The sequence below is a fragment of the Caretta caretta genome, chromosome 7 (assembly GCF_965140235.1).
Source record: "Caretta caretta isolate rCarCar2 chromosome 7, rCarCar1.hap1, whole genome shotgun sequence".
Classification (NCBI taxonomy): domain Eukaryota; kingdom Metazoa; phylum Chordata; order Testudines; family Cheloniidae; genus Caretta; species Caretta caretta.
Window position 1 is genome coordinate 53,191,033 of NC_134212.1, and position 15,487 is coordinate 53,206,519.

At 48.1% G+C, this 15,487-nt stretch overlaps 1 protein-coding gene across 34 annotated transcripts in view; it reads right to left on the reverse strand.

Moving 5' to 3' along the window:
- SORBS1 (sorbin and SH3 domain containing 1) overlaps positions 1-15,487 on the reverse strand; it is a 111,145-nt gene that overhangs the window by 37,470 nt on the left and 58,188 nt on the right. For all 34 annotated transcript variants that reach the window (XM_048856337.2, XM_075130667.1, XM_075130666.1 and 31 more), the window contains 3 exons: positions 6,160-6,225; positions 5,506-5,607; positions 4,168-4,217 (listed from right to left, as the gene is read on the reverse strand). In XM_048856337.2, coding sequence (XP_048712294.1) covers positions 4,168-4,217; positions 5,506-5,607; positions 6,160-6,225 — 218 coding nt within the window. The remainder of the gene's footprint in view (positions 1-4,167; positions 4,218-5,505; positions 5,608-6,159; positions 6,226-15,487) is intronic.

Below are 15,487 nucleotides of genomic sequence, written 5' to 3' on the forward strand. Positions count from 1 at the left end.
CCAAGGTTAAGGAATCTCGCTAAAGGCATGAATCTTAGAAGCAGTTTCCCATATAGTATTATTCCTACAGCTCACTGTTCTCTCCCAGACACAAAAGGTCAACATTGCCACAGTATAAATGACTTTTCCAGAGGCAGAAGACATGCTAAACAGTCAAGCAGGGTGTGTGCTTCACAGGAGCAGATCTCATCTGATACCAGTGCTTGATAGGGTTGCCAGGTGTCCGGTTTTCAACCAGAACGCCCAGTCGAAAAGGGACCCTGGCAGCAGTGCTGACCGGGCCGTTAAAAGTCCGGTTGGCAGGGCTGGCAGGCTCCCTACCTGGCTCAGTGCAGCTCCCCGGAAGCGGCGACATGTCTCTCAGGTCCTAGGCATAGGGACAGCAATAGGGGCTCTGTATGCTGCCCCACCCAGAGTGCTGGCCGGGAACTGCAGCCAACAGGAGCTGTGGGGGCAGTGCCTGCGGGTGGAGGTAGTGCACAGAGCCGTCTGGCCGCACCTCTGCCTAGGTGCCGAGGGACATGTCGCCACTTGCGGGGAGCCACCTGACATGAGTGCTGCCCAGAGCCCGTAACCCGAAACCCCTCCCGCTCTCCAACCCCCTGCCCCACCCCTGAACCCCTTCCCACACCCAAACTCCTTCCCAGAGCCTGCACCCCCCAACCCAACCTCCTGCCCCAGCCCCTCACCCCCTCCCACACCCAAGTTCCCTCCTGCAGCCTGCACCCTGAACCCCCTCTTGTGCACCAACCCCTTGCTCTAGCTCAGAACCCCCTCCCACACTCCAAACCCCTCGGCCTCAGCCTGGAGTCCCCACTTGCACCCCAAATCCCTCATCCCCGGCCCCACCCCGGTGCCCACACCCCCAACTGGAGCCCACACCCAACCCCCTGCCCCAGCCTGGATCCCCCTCCCGCACCCTGAACCCCTCATTTCTGGCCCCATCCCCGAGCACACAACCCCAGCCCAGAGCCCGTACCCCCTCCTACACTCCAACCCCCTTCCTCAGCCTGGAGCCCCCTCCCACACTCCGAACCCCTCTGCCCCAACCTGAAGCCCCCTCCTGCACCCCAAACCCCTCATCCCCAGCCCCACCCCAGAGCCCGCACCCCCAGCCGGAGCCCACACCCCAACCCCATGTCTCAGCCCAGTGAAAATGAGTGAGTGAGTGAGGGTGTGGGAGAGCGAGTGACAGAGGGAGGGGGGATGGAGTGAGCGGAGGGCAGAGCTTTGGAGAAGGGGCGGGGTAGGGGACAGGGCCTCAGGGAAGGGGTGGGGAAGGGGATGGGGCAAGGGTGTCTGGTTTTGTGCAATTAGAAAGTTGGCAACCCTCGTGCCTGAGCATCTTCAGCTAGACACTCCACAATGACAATAATAATAAGATGAAATCTTATTATAACAAAGCTATACTGGGGACAAAGTATGTCCTGGTAAGTTTAAAAAAAATCAAATCATTTGTTGATTTGAGGAAACCATCTGAAAGTTGGCTAAGACCCCATGATTCCCAGATGTATATCTGATTTGTGTGAGCAGCAATAACATACCAACAGATGTATGTGTGTGCTTGGTTACTTGGAAGGGACATGGCACCTGATGGGTACAGCTTCTTTCAATGACTCAGAAAGCCATTGATGGAGTTGGAATTACAAGACATTTGGTCCTTTCATGGGATTTCAGTTCCTAGAGTGGGGAGGAGATCATGAGAAGACCAGATCTCCCATTAGTTAGGGCCCTGGGGTAATAACATATCTAGTGAAAAGCAAAATACAATTCTTTGGCTCCCAGGCAAAACTCCTATTGGCTTCAAAGGGAACCACAGCCAGAACCACGGAAGGGTACCACAAACACAGCACTATGCAGCCTGAGTCAGGTTCCTGAGGAGCCCAAACGGGCAGCCCCAGTGATTACAGGCTGATATTTACTCCCGGGAGGTTCGTGACCTGGGAGCGGGATATATTTTAGCCCAGTAATTAAAGACCAGTGACCCAGGCAATCCTCTCTTGGGGAAACACCTGTGGGAGAGGAAGTGTTCGGGAGACTCCCATTGTTGACTTCTCCCCCATCATTGCCCACCCTGTGAAACAGGCTGCAGGGCCTGCATCGGCATGGAGACGCTATGACTCTGGAGCTGGCAGCCAGCAGCATCCCCGTGCCATGACAGCTCTGCTCCACTGAAGCCGCACTACAAAGGATTCCTCTGGCCCATGGTCACCCAGGGGAGAGGAGTGGCTCTCAAGAAAGGACAGTAAAGCCCCAGGCAGCATTACCTTTTCCACCTAAGCTCCACAGGGCTGGAAGGGGAACAATGTGCAACTCCTCCCAGGCTACCCATCCCGTCCTCCATCCTCTTTCCCCTCCCACAGCACAGACCCCCAAGTTCTTCAGTGGGGGCAGGAAGAGAGGGGAGCCTGTGCTGCTAGAGGTAGCACCCCCATGCTCTTCCACAGGGGCGGATCCATGTGCAGAGAATACCTTCCCCCTTGCATGGAAATTTCAAAGGAATGATCCCACCCCATGAGCTGAGAAACAAAAGATCAGGCAGCTCTCAGTTTCCTTAAAACATTTACTGTGGGCGCAATGTTTGGAGGTAGTCATCTAAACAGGCACAGATGTGGTGGAAGTAAGTGACGTGCCTTCACTGAAAATCTAGCCTTGGTGTATCTACATAATACAATGTAATTATATGTACACCAACATAACTTCACATATTAATGTGTACACAGACTTTTGACCATTGTACCCACAGTAAATATTGTGAGGAGAATAGATACATATGGGAAACTGATTAAACAGAATTCATTTTAAAAATTTAGAATGAAACAAACGCTTAATCTATATAACTGGTAATTATGAGATTATAACCACTCCACAGAGTTCTACGGAGGTCAAATTCAGGAATTTTGGTTCACTGCTGTCGCCAATAATGAGCATATCATTTATTTATGGAGAGCCCAACTGAACTCCTACAGCAGTCGATGGTGGAGTTTCCTTGGACTTTGGTGAGAATTGGGTAGGGCCCTGATGGAAGAATGAAGCATACTGATTTCAGATGATGAAAGTGATCCAGGAAAGTAGCAGTCAAGGTAATCTGATGAAAGGGAAGATTTACAAGACTTGGAACTCTTTGAGGGCAGTCAGGAATTCAGAATCCTTACCAGTCATTGGCAAACATAAGTGACACGTATATTTTGCAACACACTCTGATGTCCTTTAATTTTATTACCCTGCCTTTGCGAAAATAAAAATTAAAAAAAAATCATGAAATAATGGACTTGATAAGGCCAGGACACCTTCCAAATTATGATAATGCAAGGAAGTTCCTTTGCAAAGTGAACCCAGGCAAAAGGGAACTCTGCAAAACTAACTGTATAGAACTTCAAAACCACATATCATAAAAAGTCAAGGAAGATGAATATATATGAAATTTGCAGACATCAGAGGGGAAAACATGCTCGTCCCTACTCCCCATACATCTGGATTGGATAACTGTGCCTAGATAGAATACTACACATCTGTTTCAGTTAAAGAGAATAACAGGTTAACAGGGAGGTGCTAGATCCCCAGTGGTGGTAAATTGGCACATCTGGCTCTGGAATTTCCATCCAACTTTTACAGTAAACTGGTTCCATCTGCAATACATTTGGACAGAGCACATCTCCTGTTGAATCTTCCTCTAAAATAGCAGCATAAAATTGTACTCTGAGAATTATTTAATTGCTTTCTTTGCCTAGAAAGTTGGAGGTGGGACCACTCATTGGAACATTTGCAATCAAAATGACTAGACATTTTATGGCACTGTGACCCTTGGACAGGACTTATGGTTTTAACTCATCTCACATGAGTGTTAGAGAGAATCTTAGCATGGCCCATATAGCATGATCAATTATTTGTACATTAAATGTAAGAGGAAGTTACAGTTTTCTTTGCTTTTTAAATAGAAGGCATGTAGAACAATGATCGTTTCTTGTTTGGGTACCACTAAACAATAATGATACAATAACTTCCAACTTAATTCAAAACTATATAGCTGACCTTCTACCCTCAACTAATGCACAAATATCATGCTAAAATTATCTGCATGTGTCACCTGAAAGAACAACTTCCAACATCCTAACAGAAAAATCCCATAATTGTGAAACAAAACAAACAAGTGGTTCTAAAACTTACTAGGATGAGTGGTCTGAGGACGTTTCCAGAGGAGTGTTGCTTGCTGTACTCTGCAAAAGTCCAAACAAAGAAGTCATTGATACACAAAGAGATGCAGAGAAAGGAAAAAGTCTTGCTTAAGTCATTGAGACTACTATATTGGTCTTCGGGAGACACTGAGATTTCAGTTTAAATGCAGTCTAATACATCAATGTCTCTGCGGAAGACCAACAATTTTCTTGGGGTCCTTCGGGGCAGCAACAGGTTTTAAGCATAGCCGATGCCTTTTCATGGTGCCTACTCTATTGTCTGCGAATGAGTCATTGTGAATAAAGCCAAAAGCTAGAAGAGAGAACCAGCTGGGCCAGGACCAGGAGACACATGCTTATAATTATTTCCCAAGGCTTTCCCCCTACACCCTCCGCCCCCATTTTCTTTAAAGGTACATCACATTTCTGCAGCATAATACATTCCTCAGCGTTCAAATCAGTATCATCCTGCTAAGAAGAAAAGAAATGGCTAAGCCCGGGTTCCTTCCTTAAGGAGCAATGTCAGCTGCACAGGTTCAGTAGCAAAAGCCAGCTCCCATCAGCTCACTTTTAATCCAGCTAATGCGTCCTAGGCAATTTTGGAAGAAATACTATGTTTACCTTTTAGTCTGTCTCTCCCCCTGTCCCCATATACAGATTCATAAACTGGAAGAAATGCAGACGATATACAAAAGCTAATGAGGCCTTTGAAAGAGCAGCTTTCAAGTCCCAATCAAAATGATTGCAGCTTTAAAATAATAATAATAATAATAATAATAGGAGCATTACCGAATCAATCTTTCTAGTCTAGGATTAGTTCTCATCAGAACAGCGGCGATGGCTGCCCTGCCCAAGAAGGCCGCATCAATTGCAGCTTAAGGACAGTTGCATAAAACCTCGTGCGAAAAATCCAGATCTTGGGGTGGGCACAGCGTCCTGACATAAGAGTGGGGTATGTGTGAAAAAATGTGGGAAGGCAGATTGCTTGAAAGGCACAAGATGGTGACGTGACGTCAACCAAGAATTTCAAGCCGATTGCCGCTGCCTATTCATGTGAAAAATAGTGAGGGGCTTTTGTAGAGACACCAAACTCTACACAAACCCTAGAAAAGGGGGAGGGGGAGGGGGAAACACTGTAGCTGAAATGGATTTCAAGCCAGATTCTCAGCATCATGTTTTATCATTTCTGACAGCTACACAGCAAGCCATGCAATCAGAATGGTTGGGGCATTCTGTACCCGAGCCTCATTTAATAACCGTCCAGCAGTGAATAGAAGAGAGCAGAGAGTTGGGAAACAGGAATTGGCAGCATGAAAAGAAGCGGAAATACCTTCGGTGGCTTTTTATCTGGTGCTTTATAAAGCTTCTCCATTTGTTCTAAATCTGCCTCTAACTCAGTCTGGTAGAGGTAAATGTCTTTTTCTAGATCAGTCTGGTTAAAGAAGGAGAAGAAGAATGGGAAAAATAATGCTTAGGGTTAGGGGAAAACAAAGGAATGTTAATTTTGAAATAAAAGAGCCTTTTTATTAAAAAAAAAAGACAAAGATGGTACAGATAAGACACAGAAATTCATCACTTTTCAATAATCACAGATGCAATGATTTTAGGCATTTAACATTTACATTCAGAGATGCGCCAGGCCTGCTGGAATGTAATTGTAAAAACCACAAGTATCATAAAACCCACCTGTACAAAAACTAAACAACAGATAATACTGTAACATAGATGCAATATGCTGTTAGTACAGTTATCATTGCAGGCCAAGAAAGCAAAACAACCACTCAGCTTTATGGCAGATTATGTTTTAAGGACTACTTATTGAAACAATTTACTGGCCAACTTAATTGTTAGGATAATGCGTTCATGCCAAATTAAAAAAATTAGAGTCATCACCCACACACTCACAAAGCCCAAACGATGTCAGAGAAAAAAACCACACACACACAGAGTATACTGCGGTACAACATATGTGAGACAGAATTACCTTTCTATCCTCCCTAGTAAGTATAGAGCAATCTCCAGGAGTATAATCCCATATCTTTTTTGGAGGCTGATGGAAAGCAGAGGAGGAAATGAGGAAATGAGGATAAGGAAAGACATCACAGAGAATATGGAAACTGGATTAGAACACAGGGGGATACATTAGGGATTTGCATCAACACTGAAAATAAAATTAAAAAAAAAAAAGAGAGGAAAAAAAAGGACAATCTGCTGTAGCACAAATACCGAAGATTAAGGAAGGCCAAGGGCACATGCACAATTTAGGGAGAGGTGTTTTCAACACTGTCTGAAGCCATTTTTTAATTTTTATAAGATGTTTTCATGGATTTTGCACCCCCCAGAGGGAAGGCACAGGCAGTTGTAAAGCATTCGAAACAAAAAATACCCCAAAACAACAAAACAACAAAAAAGGAAATCACAGTAAGAACAAAGTTTTTGCTTGCTCATTCTTCTTTTCAAAAGGAAGGGGTAGAACAAGGGCCTTTCATAAATAAAAAGGAGATATATTTCCCCCCTCCATCCCTGCTCCCAACTGTGAACACAGACCCCGCTAATGAATGGCTGAATTCCCAGTGCTGGCATTGTAGAGCAATGAGAATGCACAGGTGTTATTTTTCATTTCACCTTTTTGGAGGGGATGGGGGGTAATGAACTTTGTAAAAGAAAATTCAACCTACATTTTATGGCTTTGGGGTTTCTGTTTGCTTGTTTTTAACTATGGTGGGATCGGTAATGTTGCCGAGGCCTGTTCAGAATGAAATCCTTTTCTCATGATTTCCCTTGCTAATTGGATAATGCCGTGCTACACACACTTCCCAACAGCACAGCTCCCATGTATGGGTGAAGCAGCTGCAACAACTGTCTATTCCCGGGGTGGCCAATCTGTGACTCCGGAGCCACATGCAGCTCTTCAGAAGTTAATATGCGGCTCCTTGGATAGGCACCGACTCCAGGGCTGGAGCTACAGGCGCCAACTTTCCAATGTGCTGGGAGCTGCTCGCTGCTCAACCCCTGGCTCTGCCACAGGCTCTGCCCCCACTCCACCCCCTCCCCTGAACCTGCCGTGCCCTCGCTCCTCCCCTTCCCCCCCCATAGCCTCCTGCACACCACAAAACAGCTAATCGGGAGGTGCGGGCAGAGGGGGGGAGATGCTGATCGGTGGGGCTGCTGGTGGGTGGGAGGCCCTGGGCGTGGGGGGCTGCTGATGTATTACTGTGGCTCTCTGGCAATGTACATTGGTAAATTCTGGCTCCTTCTCAGGCTCAGGTTGGCCACCCCTGGTCTATTCTCTCTCAGTGAATCCAGAATAAACTTGCCGATCATGTTACCAAACAGAAAAAACATCACTTCTTGTTTTACAAACAGAGCACAGTCCTAGGTGTTTACACTGTTCACACAGCTGTGGTATCTGAACACCTGAGAGTCATTGATTGAGACTAGAGAGAGCTCACCAATGTCAGTTTTAGTGGAGGTGGAACTGAGCAGCAATCTTGCTCTGAATTTCAGCTCCTGATCTGAATTTCTCCCAAGTTCTGGGATTGACTGGATCTGGGTTTCTGGATTGGGCATATTTCTACTTTTTTCTGCCACCTTTTGGGCTGCAGACACTATAAATGACTATTACGAATCCCAAGAGGTCTGTGGCTGCCAGTCATCAGTGTTTAGGGCTACGGAAGACAGCCTTGCAGAGTCAATAGGGGTCTCCCTTTTCTCAGCTCCCGCTTCCCAGTATCAGAGCAAAGAGCCAAACTGCAACTGCCTTACAAGTGTTTGGGTGAAGGTGCTGGTGTGCATTTGACAAGCCGATGGAACTATTGACTGAATGTTATATTCTGTGGACAGGTCCTGAGGAAAATCAAAATTAGGGAATAAGCATGTGGGGTGTGAGGTGGAAGAGTCTCAGTGACATACCCAAAAGGAGTCCATGCTGCCAAAGTATCCTAAACTCTACAGGGACTGAACATCGAATCCCACTCAAACAACTGGGGTATTGCCTGCACGGTCCCATGGGACTGGCTAGGAATGGATTGGCAATCCTGAGCCTCACCTCATCCATCCCAGGATGACTGCTGAGACTTGCTCAATTTCAAAGTCATTTTAACAGGGGACCTCTGATTAAACATGATTTAGCAGTGACATTCGATGACCTGGCCTTCTAGCAGCCTGGAGGAGTACTACTGCTGAGAGCTGTCAGCTGCTTTTTCAGACCAAGCGAGCAGCAGAGCTCAGCTTACAGAGCAGAACTTCAGTGAAGCATTGTTCAACTTGCCACAATTTCCAGTGAGGGACAGATTACTCACAGATTAAAAGATCACACGTTGCATCAATGCACAGTGTGCACAGATCACGCGTGCGGACTCACAAGGCAGTTCCATCAGCCAAGTGGCTGCACAGCTATCACGCTACCATCAGAAATTTTCAAGACAGAAATATGAGGGAGCAGTTACAGCTACAGGGGACACCTGGAAGTCCCAGAACACAAGACAGAATGGGCTAACAAAGCTACCATTGTGCACCTAGGGTCAAATGTTTAACTGCAGCGAATCTCATTCACATGCATAAGGTTAAGATGATGGAAAGGATTTCTTCACCAGGATCCCTTAGGATTAACTTAATTTCTTCTGAATGCAGGAGAGAGGGGAGGGAGTCGTGGGAGGGATGGATGGAAGTCTTTGGCAGGACTGTAGCAAGAAGGCCATTGGTGGGACTGCAGCAGGAACTGGAAGGCATTGGTGGGCCTTGCTCCTTCTTATCTTCATTTTTCTACTTAGACTCCTTGCAGGTTCATTAATGCAGGGGGAACTTCTCAGTGCTATGTATCCAAGTGGTTGCAAAATACAGTTACCTACCTTTCGTAACCTGTTCTTCGGGATGTGTTGCTCATGTCCATTCCATGTCATGTCAGGTGTGCATGTGCTGCATACACCGTTGCCGGAGAGTTTTCCCACAATGGTCTCCTTAGGGCTGGCTCTATCGCCCGTGGAGGCCTGTACTCATGCGTCGGTATAAGGGTGCCACCAGCCCCTGGCCCTCTCAATTCCTTCTTGCCATCAACTCCAAGGGCGGGGTAGGAGGGAAGGTCATGGAATGGACATGAGCAACACATTTTGAAGAACAACAGTTACAGAAGGTTAATAACTGTATTTTCTTCTTTTCAAAAGGAAGGGGTAGAACAAGGGCCTTTCATAAATAAAAAGGAGATATATTTTCCCCCCTCCATACCCGCTCCCAACTGTGAATACAGACCCTGCTAATGAATAACTGAATTCCCAGTGCTGGCATTGTAGAGCAATGAGAATGCACAGGTGTTATTTTTCATTTCACCTTTTTGGAGAGGATGGGGGTAATGAACTTTGTAAGAGAAAATTCAACCTACATCTTATGGCTTTGGGGTTTTTGTTTGCTTGTTTTTAACTATGTTTTAACTCTTCCATGTCATGTGACTCACAAGCAGTGTCCTTGGAGATGGGATAGGAATTCATGGGCACAGCTCTTCCAAAATTGGCATAATCTCTGGCCTGTTGGGTGATGGCATAGTGGGATGCAAACATGTGGACCAATGACCATGTCACGGCCCTGCAGCTGTCCTGGATCAGAATATGTGCCAGGAAAGCTGCTGAAGATGCTTGTGCTCTTGTAGAACGGGCTTTCACGATGGCCAGAGGCAGGACCTTCACTTGTTAATAGCAGGCCTGGATACAGGCTGTGATCCAGGATGAGATCCTCTGGGATGACTCCAGGAGACCCTTTATTCTCTCCATGATAGCAACAAAGAGTTGTGTCAATTTGTGGAAGGGACTTGTCCTGTTAATATAAAAGGCTAATGCCCTTCTAATGTCCAGGGAGTGTAACTGTCGCTCCTCTTCTGTCTTGTGCAGTTTGGGGAAGAAGACAGGCAGGAAAATGTTTTGGTTGACATGAAACTGTGACAGCACCTTGGGTAGAAAGGCGAGGTGGGGACACTGTTGGACCTTATCTCTGAAGAAAACAGTATAGGGAGGGCTCCAAGGTCAACTCAGAAACTCTCCTGGCTGAAATGATTACTACCAGGAAAGCAACCTTCCAGGAGAGAAGCAGCAAGGAGCAGGATGCCAAGGGCATAGACAGAACCAGGTTTAAGTCCCAAGGTGGAACTGGTCACAAACCTGGGGGTAGAGCCTCTCCAACTCCTTAATGAAGCTGCTCATCATCTCCTGGGTGAAGACCAGTCTGTCTCGGATTGGGGGCGGGAATGCTGAGATGGCTGCCTAGCGAACCTTGATTGATGAAATCAATGAAAGACCTTAGAGATATTCTAAGATGGACTGCAAGGAGGGCTGTGCTGGGCAAAGGCTCCTTTCGGCTACTCAGCAAGTGAAGCATTTCCACTTGGCCAGACAGGTGGCCCTGGTAGAGGGCATTCTGCTACCTAGCAAAACCTGATGGATCTGCTCCAAGCATGCCCTCTCCTCAGGATTTAGCCAGGCAGCAGCTATGCTGTCAAGTGTAGGCCTACGAGGTTTGGATGGAGGAGCCTCCCATGATCCTGCGATAACATGTCTGGCCTGAGAGGGAGCAGCTACTCTCTGTGAGATCTAGGAGCATGCTCAACCAATGCTGGCGAGGCCATGCTGGGTCTACCAGGATGACCTTTGCCTTGACCCTTTTGATCTTTAGTAGAACCTCGCAAACTAGGGGAATCGGAGGGAAAGCATACAGCAGGCTGTCCGACCATGATCATAGGAAGGCATCTGAGAGAGAGCCTTTGCCTTGATCGAACCTTGAGCAAAAGCAGTGACATTTCCTGTTCTGCACAGTGGTGAACAGGTCCACCTGGGGAGTCCCCCACCTCTGGAAGATTACACTGGTGACCTCTGAGTGGACAGACCACTCGTGGTGAGAGGAGAAGGACCTGCTGAGGCAATCCGCTGGCATGTTCCGCTCCCCAGGAATTGGCAACGCCTCCAGGTGAATGGAATGCTTCACGCAGAAATCCCATAGACCGAGGGCTTCCTGGAAGAAGATCTTGGAATCTGCCCCTCCTTTTTTTTGACATAAAACACTGACGCTGTATTGTTCGTCAATACTTTCACACTTTTGCCTGAGAGCTGTAGAAGGAACATTTCGCAGGCCAAGCGTATTGCTCTGAGCTCCTTCACATTTATACATAAGGATATTAGTAGGAGCATTGCCAGGAGATAGAGGGAAGTGATTATTCCCCTCTATTCGGCACTGGTGAGGCCACATCTGGAGTACTGTGTCCAGTTTTGGGCCTCCCACTACAGAAAGGATGTGGACAAATTGGAGAGAGTCCAGCGGAGGGCAACGAAAATGATCAGGGGGCTGGGGCACATGACTTACGAGGAGGAACTCCTGTGTACATGACTTACGAGGAGGAACAACCTGTGGAACTCCTTGCCTGAGGAGGTTGTGAAGGCTAAGACTAAAACAGCGTTTAAAAGAGAACTGGTTAAATTCATGGAGGTTAGGTTCATTAATGGCTATTAGCCAGGATGGGTAAAGAATGGTGTCCCTAGCCTCTGTTTTGTCAGAGGGTGGAGATGGATAGCAGGAGAGACATCACTAGATCATTACCTGTTAGGTTCATGGGGCACCTGGCATTGGCCACTGTCGGTAGACAGGAGACTGGGCTAGATGGACCTTTTGTCTGACCCAGTATGGCCTTTCTTATGTTATCTTCTTATGTTTAGTCTGCAGAAAGAAGAGTGAAGGGGGATTTGATAGCAGCCTTCAACTACCTGAAGGGGGGTTCCAAAGAGGATTGAGCTTGGCTGTTCTCAGTGGTGTCAGATGACAGAACAAGGAGCAATGGTCTCAAGTTGCAGCGGGGCAGGTCTAGGTTGGATATTAGGAAACACTATTTCAGTAGGAGGGTGGGGAACCACTGGAATGGGTTACCTCGGGAGGTGGTGGAATCTTCATCCTTAGAGGTTTTTAAGGCCTGACTTGACAAAGCCCTGGCTGGGCTGATTTAGTTGGGGTTGGTCCTGCTTTGAGCAGCGGGTTGGACTAGATGATCTCCTGAGGTCCCTTCCAACCCTAATTTTCTATGATTCTATGATTCCATGATAGTTCATCTCATGTAAGGGCATTTGAGGTGGATCAAAGGTTAGAGGGCTGGATGTTGCGGATGGTGTTGTGCACCTCTGCCAGGATGGCAAGTGGCCCAGTGCAGGTCGCACCTCACTCCCCAAGTCTCTCTGGTCCCCCTTGGACACCAGAAAGCGCCCTCTCTCTGTGCACTTCTTGTGCTGCGTCCTCTGCGGTGGGGATGTTGAACGGTGTCGAGGGGCACACCGTGCCAGAGGAGCACTACGCACTGAGGCAAATGTGCTTGGTGCCGAGTCCGACCGACTCACCTTGGAGACCAGTCTAAGCGCAGCTTCCATCAGCAGGGCTTTCAAACTGATGTCCCTTTCCTGATAGTGTGCAGCCTGAAGCCCCAGCAGATTCTGCACGTATCTATGAAGTGAGCCTCCCCCAGGGACTTTAGACAGCTGGAGGGGGAACAGCTCTCTGGCATGGGCTTAGCACAGGCAGCACATGGTTTGAAGCCTGGGGACTGGGGCATGCTCCGTTCCAGGAACAACATTCCTTAAGGGGACCAACAAACTAACACTTACTAACTACAACGAAGAGTTCAGTAAACCACTGGAGAAGGCTTGCCAAAGCAAGAGAACACTGTTCCAGCAACCATCACGGGCGGTAAGAAGGAACCGAGATGGCGAAGAGCCAGCGGCACCCCTTATACTGGCATATGAGTGCAGGCCTCCAGGGGGCAATAGGGCCAGCCCCATGGATACCATGTGCTGACACGACATGACATGGAATGGACTTGAACAAGCACTCGAAGAACACCACATGTTTCTGCTTGGAACACTATTCTAGTCTGGGAATCCCCTCTCGGAGGCTGGACAGGTGGAGAGGACATGGCTGCATGACTAAGGACACAAATATGAATGTTGAAGAAACATCCCCTCTCATTTCTGCTGCTTTGAGCAAGGTCTAACATCACTGTTTTTTTTTAGATGTTAACCTTTGATTTAAGTCAATTTTAAGGAATGTGACTGAAGAGAGGACAAATATGCAGTACCCCAGTGCTGGCTCAAAAGCTCCCATTGGCCGGGAACCACAGCCAATGGGAGCTGTGGGGGCGGCGCCTGCAGGTACGGGCAGCGTGCATTGCGCAGTCCCCTGGCTGCTCTGCCTAGGGTCCGGACATGCCATCCACTTCCAGGAGCAGCACAGAGCCAGGGTGCCTTAGCCCCGCTGTACCACTGACTGCGAGTTGCCTGAGGTAAGGGCCGCCCATCCGGAGTCTGCACTGCAACCCCTCTGCCCCAGGTTGGAACCCCCTCCCACACCCTAACACCCTCCCAGAGCCTGCACCCCGAATCTCCTCCCGCACCCCAACCCCATGCCCCACCCCTGAGCCCCCTCCTGCACCCCAAACCCCTCTTCCCCAGCCCCATCCGAGAGCCCGACCCCTGAGCCAGAGCCCTTACCCCCTCCTGCACCCTAAACCCTTCATTTCTGGCCCCACCCTGGAGCGTAGGGGAAGTCCTGAGCCTCGGAGCTGTGAGCACTAGCTCACCCCGCTGCAGAGGGAAGCCCCGAGCCTCCACCCCCATCCCTGCGGGGCTGTGTGTGGCCTACAACACCTGATAGAAAAAAGGTTCCTCACCCCTGCCCTAAAGGCCATATTGTTTGTATAGCCAAGGGTCTGCTACCAACATCTGTAGGCAGAGACAGGCTCCTCACAGCCTTGTGGCAAGCAAGGTGGCAACCTGGGCAGCAGTGACCATGAGATGGTTGAGTTCAGGATCCTGACAAAAGGAAGAAAGGAGAGTAGCAAAATATGGACCCTGGACTTCAGAAAAGCAGACTTTGACTCCCTCAGGGAGCTGATGGGCAGGATCCCCTGGAAAGCTAACATAAGGGGGAAAGGAGTCCAGGAGAGCTGGCTGTATTTTAAAGAAGCCTTATTGAGGGCGCAGGAACAAACCAGCCTGATGTGCAGAAAGAATAGCAAATATGGCAGGCGACCAGCTTGGCTTAACAGTGAAATCTTCGGTGAGCTTAAACTCAAAAAGGAAGCTTACAAGAAGTGGAAATTTGTACAGATGACTAGGGAGGAGTATAAAAATATTGCTCGAGCATGCAGGGGTGCAATCAGGAAGACCCAAGACAACTGGAGTTGCTGCACTGGGCAACACAGTATGGGGAGGAGGTGACCAGCCCTCAGTGGTGAAAGAACAGGTTAAGGACTATTTAGAAAAGCTAGACAAGCACAAGTCCATGGGTCCAGATCTAATGCACACAAGGGTGCTGAGGGAGTTGGCTGATGTGATTGCAGAGCCACTGGCCATTATCTTTGAAGATTCATGGTGATCGGGGGAGGTCCTGGATGATTGGAAAAAGGCAAATATAGTGCCCATCTTTAAAAAAGAGAAGAAAGAGAACCTGGGGAACTATAGACCGGTCAGCCTCACTTCAGTCCCGGGCAAAATCATGGAGCAGGACCTCAAGGAATCCATTTTGAAGCCTATGGAGGAGAGGAAGGTCACCAGGAACAGTCAACATGGATTCACCACGGGCAAGTCATGCCTGACCAACCTGATTGCCTTCTATGATGAGATAACTGGCTCTGTGAATATGGGAAAAGCGGTGGATGTGATATCTCTTGACTTTAGCAAAGCTTTTGATACGGTCTCCCACAGTATTCTTGCCAGCAAGTTAAAGAAATATGGATTGGATGAATGGACTATAAGGTGGATAGAAAGCTGGTTAGATTGTCCAGCTCAACGGGTAGTGATCAATGGCTCGATGTCTAGTTGGCAGCCGGTATCAAGAAGAATGCCCAAAGGGTCAGTCCTGGGGCCAGTTTTGTTCAACTTCTTTATCAATGATCTTGATGATGGGATTAATTGCATGCTCAGCAAATTCGCAGATGACACTAAACTGTGGGGAGAGGTAGATATGCTGGAGGATAGGGATAGGGTCCAGAGTGACTAGACAAATTGGAGGATTGGGCCAAAAGAAATCTGATGAGGTTCAACAAGGACAAGTGCAGAGTCCCGCACTTAGGAAGGAAGAATCCCATGCACCGCTACAGACTGGGGACCGACTGTCTTAGCATCAATTCTGCAGAAAGGGACCTGGGGATTACAGTGGATAAGAAGCTGGGTATGAGTCAGCAGTGTGCCCTTGTTGCCAAGAAGGCCAACAGCATATTGGGCTATATTAGTAGGAGCATTGCCGGCAGATCAAGGGAAGTGATTATTCCCCTCTATTCCTTATTGGATAATTAG